The sequence below is a fragment of the Pseudochaenichthys georgianus genome, chromosome 12 (genome assembly GCF_902827115.2).
Source record: "Pseudochaenichthys georgianus chromosome 12, fPseGeo1.2, whole genome shotgun sequence".
Taxonomy (NCBI): domain Eukaryota; kingdom Metazoa; phylum Chordata; class Actinopteri; order Perciformes; family Channichthyidae; genus Pseudochaenichthys; species Pseudochaenichthys georgianus.
In genome coordinates, this window is record NC_047514.1 from 307901 (window position 1) to 319403 (window position 11503).

The 11503-nt window shown below is 44.1% G+C and overlaps 1 protein-coding gene across 1 annotated transcript in view; it reads left to right on the forward strand.

Moving 5' to 3' along the window:
• The first annotated feature begins 1340 nt into the window (after positions 1-1340).
• The window catches only part of ptpa (protein phosphatase 2 phosphatase activator), a 21522-nt gene continuing 11359 nt past the window's right edge, over positions 1341-11503 (forward strand). The window contains exons 1-8 of the mRNA XM_034096353.1: positions 1341-1401; positions 2393-2502; positions 3698-3784; positions 3916-4041; positions 5666-5783; positions 6083-6182; positions 6417-6541; positions 8607-8707. Coding sequence (XP_033952244.1) covers positions 1377-1401; positions 2393-2502; positions 3698-3784; positions 3916-4041; positions 5666-5783; positions 6083-6182; positions 6417-6541; positions 8607-8707 — 792 coding nt within the window. The 5' untranslated portion in view covers positions 1341-1376. The remainder of the gene's footprint in view (positions 1402-2392; positions 2503-3697; positions 3785-3915; positions 4042-5665; positions 5784-6082; positions 6183-6416; positions 6542-8606; positions 8708-11503) is intronic.

Here is an 11503-nt window from a genome sequence, read left to right on the forward strand (position 1 = left end):
ACGTTGTAGAAATGCGTGTGTGCACCACGACAAAGGAGCCTCATTCACTTTACATTGGGGTTGTTTGCGTGGTGCCGACACGCAAATGTAACAAAGTTCGTGACTCCACCACGCATTGTGGTGTTAAGGAGTCGTGGTGGAGTCACGCATTCTGGTGAGATCAGGTTGTTATTATCTCATACACATCTTTTAAAAACGTGAACAAATTAAGCTCAGACAAGAACTTGAACGAGAAGTAAACAGATGTGAAGTACTTCATAAATCCGCATCAACAGATGAAAACTGGAAACAATTAAACACAGCCACAGCTCAATTAAATATTGATTTAGCAAATTAAATCATAACACAAATGTTATGATTTGTGTTATTGACAAAATTAAACAGGATGTATCTAATGGTCCACATTACCAATATCACTGCTAGGAAGAATCAATGTCATAAAAATGAATATTCTACCGAGATGTATTTTTCTTTTTCAAATGTTACCATGCTATTTATCCGCTGACTATTTTCAATCTTTCACACATCTCAAAATGTATCTGGTGTAATAAAAAACCAAGAATCAAGTTAATTACTCTTATGAAACCAGAAACTCTGGGGGTCTTGGTCTTCCCAACTTTCAACACTACTTCTGGTCAGCTCAATTAAGAAATGTACTGTCTTGGTTTCTGGGAAGAAAGGATTCACTAGGGGTTCAGATAGAAGCCAATACCTTTGACCCGTTGTCATGGAAACTCTTATATCAGGAACACGATCCAATCAATTATTAAAAGCAATAAATTGAGATTGGGATTGTTGGAAGAGGAGGAGATGTCATCGAGCACGATCAAAGGTCAAATTAGAGAATGTAATGCATTTTTTTCTAAAAGAGCTCAGTCATCCTTTCCAATTTTAAAAAAGATCTGGGAAAAGGACTTCGTTTGTTTTACTTTGATGTGGGTTTATTTTTTTCGTTTTATGTTTATTTTCATGGCTCTGTTGTTTAAGTTATATTGATAAGCATTTATTTATTTATTTTTGGTTTCGCCCGTGTGGGCATGTGCGGGTGGAGGGAGGGAGGGGGGAGTGTAGTGAGTGTACTGTGATATTACAATACAAATTAAATGGCATCGATTACTGTACACTATAATGAAATAAAAAGACTGTGCAACTATATTTAACTTTTTTTTATAAATTATTATGGGAAGTGCCCTTTTTCTCACTTGAGCTCCTCCAAATATCTGTGCACGTCCCTGCGCATCAACAGGGAGAAAGTAGTAGAAAAAAAGCTACAGAACCTGTGACGTAATTTATTTTCCAACCAGCGGGGGGCAGTAGTGAGCTGCGGTTGTTTTTAAATGTACCCGAAACCCGCGAAGGAGACTGTTAGCCTCACCATGGCGGAAGCAGAGCAGCAGTCAGGTAAACACAACGCTTCAGATTAGCATGAGCATCTTCTCTACCACTTTTACTGTCTTGTGTTAAACGCTTATTAGCAGGTACACCACACTGCAACATGTGAGAGTGAACGAATGAACTTTTAAGGTGTTTTAAATGCGTCCAAAAGGCAAATCGCTCCTCGCGCACCATACGACGTTACATTCTGCATAACTCAAAGGGGCTCTTTTATACACATTTTCATGTTTCATACTAGTATTTAGTACATGCCTCTCTGCTTTATTGTTCAAAAAGCTCTTTATTGTTCTCATGCTGCAGCACCTCTTTTCACCCTCTGTCTGAAACCAGAGCGCAGTCTGCTGGGTTAGCTGGCCGGCTCTGTTGTGATTGGTCAACCGCTGAGGTGTCCCGCCCCTTAGCCTATCACGTATAACGTGTTGGAGCGGAGCCAATAGAAGTGCGATGTTTCATAGTGATAGCACTATGTCCCAGGAGTAAACAAAGGAGTCCAATGGAGGCTTTTACATGCACCAAAACCGATATTAGACACTAAAGGAAAGGGGAAACACCACCATTTTGTAATAGTAATATTCTTACAATCACACTTAAAGTCGTGTTCTGTAATGCTTTGAAAACAATAGATGTTTATTTCTACACTTTTGGACAACTAACCTCCGGCCGGAAGGAAGAAGCTTACATTCTGAGTGCAGAGGGTGGGAGTCCTCTTGAGCTGGATACACACTGCAGCTGTCTGAGGTTCAGGGTCTCCAGGTTTAGCTGTGGCTCAACAATCAGCCTGACCACTTTGTGATCTGAGTTAGAGAGTGTCTGCTCTTTAAAGGCAGGCTACCAAACCATGACATGACGGAGAACGACAGAAGTGACTCAATAAAAGCCCGATAACTTACGATCGTCATGGTTTTTTCGACGTTAAGATAGGATCGTTTCCTGAGACAGAACAAATGTCCCTTTTTGCACACAGCTTAACAATTGGCTGTTTTTTTTTCGACTTCAGGATCCACTCCTGAGGATGAAGCATCTAAAGCCACAGACAGCGTCACCTTCATGGTGCCCAAGAAAGAAATCAGCATGGTGCCGGACATGGGGAAGTGGAAGCGGTCTATGGTAAAGCTGAACACCTTTCACATGTTTTCAAGTAGAAAACTAAACCAAGAACAGTTTAGAAACAAAATAATAATATCATTGTTTTATGTGTTATATTTATTTATGTTGCATCGTTGGAGGAGCTCAGGACTTCAGATGTTCATTGCCATATCTACACTGCAGCTGGTGCATATGACAATGAAGCCTATGCACCTTGAAACTTTGACCGACAGGCTACTACAGATCAACAGACAATTTAGATGAGGGGTTCTCAAAGTGCGGCCCGTGGGCCAATGGCGGCCCTCGGAAATGTTTCTGGCGGCCCGCGATAGTTAACGTGACGCGCTGAAATGCATGCGTTGTATTTTAATCCTCCATGGTTGCATCTAGTAAGAATTAGAATGGAATTTAAGAATGGTAAAACTGCACCCCCTGGGTTGTCATTCCTAAATTATGAATGACAGCTTGTGGAAAGTTTGCTCGACTACTGGTTGCATGGCAACTAGGCATCTCGCGAGTTGCGGTAATTGGTTAGTCCAATAAAGAAAGGATTTGTTTTGGAATTATTTTGTGTTCCGTTTTTTTCTTGGGCGGCCTTCACTCCAATATTGGGAACCTAAGTTGGCCCTCACTCATCAACACTTTGAGAACCCCTGATGTAGATGAATCTCTTTCTAAACAAGAATGGAGGCTTTGTGAACACCTGTAGTTTAGTTCCTGCAGTGATATATAGAAGTTAGATATGGGGGCGACTGTGGCTGGGAGGGAGTGCGGTCGTCTTTAAACCAGAAGGTGGGTTCGATCCCAGCCTGTGCAGTCAACATATCGATGTATCCTTGGGCGAGATACTGAACCCTGAGGTGCTCCCGAGAGCCAATGGTGTGTGAGTGTTAGCTTCCCTCGAGCAAGTGTTGCTGCATGAAAGTTTCAAGGCGTTATTGTCATTAGCTACAGTGTAGATACTGCAATGAGAAACCTAGGAATGAGGTGGGGGAAGGACTCGTAGTATATAAAGAACTTTGAGGGGTTGAAAAGACCCGATAAAGAGATATATAATTCCATTCCATTTACCATGTACTTGTTGTGATTTTTGATTCTCAGATTGATTCAAAGTAAATAACAATATTCATATCGTCATGCTGATTTTAGTTTGAGTCGCTCGTCTGATTATAACCTGAATCCACTACGGCGTTGACCACGTCTCTCCCTCTCGCAGGCGTACGCCGACTACATCGGCTTCGTTCTGGCGCTGAATGGAGCCGTGAAGGGAAAGAAGCTCTCGTGCGAATACAAAGTTTCAGAGGTGTGTTGTCTTCTGTCTAAAAGCACGCGTTGGAACCCGCTAAATGAATAAAATATACATGTGCTTGCATGTTGAGTATGTTATGAACTATGCTTTCTATACGACCTCATGGCGGTGTTGTCGTGTGACAGACAGTGCAGAAGTTATTAGATCTTTTGGGGACTCTGGACCGATGGATAAACGAGACTCCTCCCGTTGACCAGCCCTCACGCTTTGGGAACAAGGCCTACAGAACCTGGTACTCCATACTCGACCAGGTTAGTGTACACACACACACACACACACACACACACACACACACACACACACACACACACACACACACACACACACACACACACACACACACACGAGTATGTACACCTAGTAATGTTTTAGACATGTAGAGACTCTTTGTAACACTTATCTCATTCCACACAATCCATACAGCTTCCTCATGTTTAATTTAACACACACACACACACACACACACACACACACACACACACACACACACACACACACACACACACACACACACACACACACACTACAGGAGCTTTACTGCCATAACCACATCAACATAGGGCATTGCCAAACCATGCCGCACAAGGCGTTACAACAAAACTAAAACTAAAAAGAACCCTAACCAGGGTTTCCGCTAGGATTTTTTCTCGCAGGTCAAATGTCCGGGCAGAATTTATTTTACCGGACTAATTTGAAACTTACCGTGTGTCATATTTCAATAATAATAAGAGTTGTGTCGCAGAGTTTCCGTTAGCAGGTAATTACCGGACTATGAGCAGATATGCTTCAGTTTAAAACTCAGTTCACGGGGCTCATTTTTATATTGCTTCAGTTTATAATCGTAACAGATCGAAAAATTCAGATTCATTTTTCAATAAATGATTCCACAAACAACATAATTATTACATTCAAACAAACTACTTGTAGTAGATAACGTACATTATTCCAAAGTTTACATTAACTTTGAATAATAACACGGGAGAAACGGATCCTCTCTTTTCCCCTCTCCCTCCCCCTCTCTCTCTCCCTCCCTCTCTCTCTCTCCTCTCTCTCCCTCCCCTTCCTCTCTCTCTCTCTCTCTCCCTCCCCCTCTCTCCTGACAGCACGTCAGCTCCTGCAGCTTGCTAAACAGAGGGCGGGGCTTCAGGTGATCATGCAGAGCTGCGTGTCTCCAGACTCAGCAGCTGATCTGATCTCTCTCTCGCTCCGGTTATACTTCACTCGCGTTCATGTCCATATCGATCAGATCCAGCTCTCCTGGTCGGCCTCTATAGAGAGCACCGATCAAACTATTAAGAGTGAATATCGGCCGATAATGACCGGCGGCCGATCGATCGGAGCCTCCCTAATTATTACCAGCTAAAAACCGGTAATTACCGGCTAACGGAAACCCTGCCCTAAACATGTCAACAACCACGTGCAAATAAAAAAGTGTGTGTGTGTGTGTGTGTGTGTGTGTGTGTGTGTGTGTGTGTGTGTGTGTGTGTGTGTGGTGTGTGTGTGTGTGTGTGTGTGTGTGTGTGTGTGTGTGTGTGGTGTGTGTGTGTGTGTGTGTGTGTGTGTGTGTGTGTGTGTGTGTGTGTGTGTGTGTGTGTGTGTGTGTGTGTGTGTGTGTGTGTGTGTGTGTGTGTGTGTGTGTGTGTGTGTGTGTGTGTGTGTGTGTGTGTGTGTGTGTTGGGATGTTTGTCATGTGGTCAAATTCAGGATGTTTTGGAGAAATATTGTGTTCAGATTGGTTGGAGTTTTGTGCATCACTGTCGGAAAGGTCAACTCTGTTTCTACTTTGTCTTCTTCACACACACTCTCTCTCTCTCTCTCTCTCTCTCTCTCTCTCTCTCTCTCTCTCTCTCTCTCTCTCTCACATCCTCCCTGCAGGAGGCAGAGTCCTTGGTGTTCGCTCTGCTCCCGGAGGACACATCTGCAGCAGCTGCAGAGATAGCCGTTTATCTGAAGGAGTCTGTGGGCAACGCCGTCAGGATAGACTATGGAACAGGTGTGTGTGTGTGTGTGTGTGTGTGTGTGTGTGTGTGTGTGTGTGTGTGTGTGTGTGTGTGTGGTGTGTGTGTGTGTGTTTGTGTGTGTGTGTGTGTGTGTGTGTGTGTGTTGTGTGTGTGTGTGTGTGTGTGTGGTGTGTGTGTGTGTGTGTGTGTGTGTGTGTGTGTGTGTGTGTGTGTGTGTGTGTGTGTGTGTGTGTTGGACGTTTTTCGTGTTGGCCAAATTGCCTGAATTGTAGTGAACTTATCAGGTCCTGTTCCTGTCTTGATCGTGTGTGTGTGTTTCTTCTCCTCTCAGGGCACGAGGCTGCGTTCGCTGCGTTCCTCTGCTGCCTCTGTAAAGTTGGAGCTCTGAAGGTCGACGATCAGCTGGCCATCGTCTTTCTGGTTTTCAACAGGTGAGCTGTTCCTGCACTTTATCGCTAGGAGATATTATTAGCACAAAGCTACAGTGTAGAGATGGCAAGGACATTCTTCTGAGCTGAGCTCTAGATCATGTATATGTTGTGTATAATTAACGCAAATAAGTGCAGATGCTTTCGCTGGAGTGTAGCTAGCACAATAATAGCTAAAGTCATCCCTTGCCCCTCTGAGCATCCGTGTGTGTGTGTGTGTGTGTGTGTGTGCGGCAGGTATCTGGAAGTGATGCGGAAGCTGCAGAAAACCTACAGGATGGAGCCCGCCGGGAGCCAGGGTGTTTGGGGACTGGATGACTTTCAGTTCCTGCCCTTCATCTGGGGAAGCTCCCAGTTCGTAGGTAAGAGCCTCGCTATCACGTACAGTAGGTATGATGTTACACCGTCAGAACAAAGTGTCTGTGAGCAATTCAAAATAATATGTTGTATGGGAATAATCAAAAGGGAAGCCCATGTTTGAAAGTGTGAACGGAGGTCGGTATTAGTATATCAATGTTGGTGAAGTCAACACTGTTCTACCAAGCTGGAGTAACTCAGCATTTGGTCACCGTGCTGCATTACCTCCTGCCTCCAGCAGGGGGCGCTACGACCTAACCGATGCTTGTAGTGCAGACGGTGCACTGAATTTGACTTTTCACCAATTTACTGTTATTTAGCAGAATTAATGTGAATCATGCTGTGTCGACGCTATGTCTATTAAACATGATATATAAGATTATAGTGTAGTTCTGAAAATGTTATATAATATGTTTTCTGCCTTCATCTAGTGTTGACGGTATTCATTTTTATATTTTGTGTTTAAAATGAAGAGGTATCTTAATTGTACATTTGACTTCCCCAAAGTCTTAAACATATAATTAAATATCAAAATCAACTAAATTGATCCAGTGGTTAAAATTCTGTGGTAAAATATAATTTCCTGTCGGTGCTTGTATCCACTTGTGTAAGATTGTTACAGCTATCTGCAGCACTAGGTGTCAAACGTTGTGTTTTCTTTGACCTACGACCTTATCGTTTGAGCTAACAAATATTCCCTCGTAATTTAATGTCACATATATTTGACACCGTCAGGGACACCTTTGAGCCCCTTGCACATTGGATTAGATTAACAGTCAGTCATTAGAACAGTCAGTTACATACACAATTATCAGAAGTATGTACAAAATAAATGATACAAAAATAAAGGTAAATAGATGGGAAATGTATAAATAGGAATAAATACATGATAATAAGGAATACAGAATTGCGCTTCAGCACACGACAACAACTAGGCAGTATGGGACAGCGTGGGGTTCGTTGTCAGCCGTCTGACTGCTGAAGGGAAGAAGCTGTGAGCCTTCTTGACTCGGCCTGAGGTGTTGGTGGTCCAGGTCCTCCGAGATGTGGACTCCCAGGAACTTGAAGCTGGTGACCCGCTCAGCCTCTTCTCCACTAAGATGGACTGGGGAGTGCGTGCCGTCTTCGTTCCTTCTGAAGTCCACCATGACCTCTTTCGTCTTCTCGGTGTTGAGAGCCAGGTTGTTGTTAGCGCACCACTCTGCCAGACGCTCAACCTCTTCCCTGTATGCCGTCTCGTCATTGTTGCTGACGAGCCCGACCACTGTAGTGTCGTCTGCAAACTTAACGATGGTGTTCGAGCCATGGACAGGTTTGCAGTCATGTGTGAAGAGGAGGGGACTTAACACACAGCCCTGCGGGACACCAGTGCTAAGGATGAGATTAGAGGATGTGAGCGTGTCTATTCTAACATGCTGGGGTCTGTGTGCGAGAAAGTCCAGTATCCAGTTGCGGAGGGAGCGGTCGATGCCAAGGTCACTGAGCTTGGTAATCAGTTTTGAAGGAATGATGGTGTTAAATGCCGAGGTAAAGTCAATGAACAGGAATCGTACGTATGTGTTGCTCTGATCCAGATGGTAGAGGGCAGGATTGGATGTGTGGAAGCACATTGGTGCACTAATTAAAACCAATGACCAGTCTCTTAACAGGCTTTACCAACAAATGCACTGTACACAACAAGCCACACATCTTTACTGCTGCCTTCCCTCGTGCATGTGCTCTCTGCTTGCTGGTATCTGTATATGAACGCTTTTTTTTACAACATCAACAAGTCTGATTATCCTCAAAACCTTGAGTTCATGTTGCTCTACAAGACGACAAAGACTTTAGTTAGATATGCACGGAGAAATAAATCGCAATGGAAATCAAATGTCCAAAAGACAACTGAAAGACTGCTGAGCTGATCTGAAGTCAGCGCTGCAGTTCTGGTTCTGCTGTTGAATGCTTGAAGGTGCAGGTCTGAGTCCACATCATGACTGCACGTCTCCATTGTGTTGAGTCTAGTTAAAGGCAGGTAAATGGGGACACCTGGTGGTAAACAAGTGCACTTACAGCTCCTTCTCCCTTCAGATCACCCAACTCTGGAGCCTCGGCACTTCCTCGAGGAGAGGGTGGTGGACGAGCAGCAGCACGAATACATGTTTCTGGAGTGCATCAAGTTCATAAATGAGGTGAGGAATGAAAAAGAATCCCCTAATAATCACATTGAGTTTCCAAAATATGTGTGTCTGTTTGCTCAGAAAGCACTCACTGCCTGCCTCGTCTCTGATGCCCTGGTGGGGGCGCTGTTTCACTGGAACAGAAATGTCTTTATGTGATATTGACAGAATTGTAAATAACACAATGGGGCTGTTGTTGACATCATTCAAGAGGTGGTGTAGAAATAAAGGAAATGTAAACTAACTAGGGGCATCCTGATGAGGAGCATAGAGAAAAACTGTGTTGAATCTGTAGTGTATGTCAAAAATGCTTGACTTAAGGCGAGAGATTGTAGCTTTTGGGATAATGATGTGTAGACTGTCTGTAACTATCATTATCATGTGGACTCACTTCCCAACCAAAGAAGCAGTGGCAGAAGCACATCCTAGTGTTGGCTGAGTGCAACACTTTTACGATACGATATACTTTATTGTCCCCCTAAGGCAGTGCTTCTCAAAGTGTGGTTCGCGGACCACTGGTGGTCCGTGAGCGCCCCCTAGTGGTCCGTGAGTATATTGGTAACATTTCACATTTGAAATAAATAAATAAATTTCAGTTTTCCGCACTCTCGCGGGAATATCTCCGCAATGGAGCGAGCTTAAGTTTCACTTTCGATTGCATGACATAGCCCAGCGCGACACCTTCGTCACACATGTTGCCACTTGTTTGTACCATTTCCAGGCGATTTGTAATCTGTGCTAGAATAACGATGTGTTTTTTTATATTTGTGGAGTTAGGTGGTCCGCGAGTGTTTTTGTATTGGTTAAGTGTCCTTGGTATGAAACAGTTTGAGAAACACTGCCCTAAGGAAATGTGTTCTCCATCCTGCAGTTCCGCATACATGTACACATACAAACACAAACATAATAAACATTAAAATACATACACATATCATCACTCACACACTTATCCCCTTAGCTACACACCAAAGGATGATTGTATGCAATCTGTTAATTCTGCATTGCAACAGACATGTAGTGCTGCCCCCTAATGGACACTACCAAGGTTGAACTCTGCCACTTTGTTCAGTTTAAAAGATCTTAGTGTATTGTTTTCCTGGGGAATAATTCATCAAAGAACATTTAAGTAGACATAGTTGATATCTTGTGCTGATGCTGTAAGTGAGTCTTGAGCTTTGTCTGAGGAAGATGAGGGAGATGAGGAAGATGAGGGCAGGCAGATGGATTGTTGGCAGAGGGCCAGAGCAGGAACCATGCGCTTTGTTTTTGGATTTGGAAGGAAAAGGAGGGGAGGGAAGTAGAGGAGGGCGTTGTTGGAGCAGCTACATCCTTTTCCTCCTTCCCACTCAGAAGCACCACCTCCCCCTCCACCTCCTCCTCCTCCTCCCTCCTCAAGCTCATGAAGGGATGCTGCTGCCGTTGTCGTTCTCCTTACCCATTACTCACAGCTTTTATAACGTCTTAAAAACATGACAATAATTCTGATCATTGAGTTTCGGATTCAGTGATTTCAGTGCGAAACATCCTGATCAGAATCAGAATTCTTTTGTTAGTCGCGCAGCGGGGAAACGGCAGATTAAAGTCAAGCGATAATAACGTAGCTAACATGTTGAACATAGAGACGGCTAAGTACTCGTGCATGTCTCGTTGCAGCATTTAGGTAAGTGAACATGAACATATCAAGGTTTGAGTTACTAAAAAGGATTATGGTGATTGCACAGTCGCTAAAACAAGTGTATGTGTGAAGCTGACCGTTGAGCGGCCCAGACCAAGCAAGGAGGCAGAACGTCCAAAAATATAACCCGGCGTGGGCATTTATTAAAAACACGGGCACAAAGTTCACCGCCTCAATCCTGCTGTTCTCCTTGTCCACATCCTGCAGCCACAAGGATCTCACACACACACCCAGCCCCCCCAACAGACAGGGCAACAGAGCCTAAATACCCCCACTCCAATCAGCACAACAAGACACAGGTGAGGGGGGAGGGGACACCACAGGACACCAGGTGCACACAATCATCAGCCACAGACAACATATACTGTGCAATCACGCTGATAAAGTACCCTATCACCCGGCCACCTTCGTCACAGTATGTATTGCACGTAGGTAGGGTTAGGGTTCGTATTGTGTGATTCAGGTGAAGTCCGATCTTCAACCAGTGAAGCCCAACAATCCTCAAAGTCACAATAAATGTCTGTTTCTCCATGACAGAAATATCACGAGTAACATCAAAACAAACCCTTTCCTACGCGGGGCTTTTCCCCCTTTGTATCTGTAATTGTGTTTATGTATGAGGCTCTTGGGTGCTGTGCTTATATCAGAAGGACACTTGGAGTGTTTTGGTATTTAGGTCTCCAGAAAGCGGCACACCAAAAATAAATCTGCTATGTTTCTGAAAGTGACTGGTTCTTGGCGAGTTGTGGCGACCCTGGAGAAGTGGGTGAAATGTCAAGCTAAAACGATTACAAGAAACTCTCCCGTTTTCTGGTCAACCTCTCCCATCCCCGTCAGATTCGTCGATCACCGTTGCTACTTGTTGGATAGCTCGACTGCTTTGTTCACAAACACTCCAACGGGTTCACACAGTTAATTTAGAGACATGTTTGTACTCGTGTCTCAAAGCGGCCTCAGAAAACGTTACGTGGAGCAGCTCATACTCCGACGGGAAGTTGGCGGACGGTGCAGGACAGTTAATTTGGACTCTGGATTCAAATCTCCACACTGTTTTAAATGCTGGTGTAATTATGCTTGCACTCTAAAACCACAGATTATCTAAACTGTAATTCAATGTTGTTCCCAAACCTGCC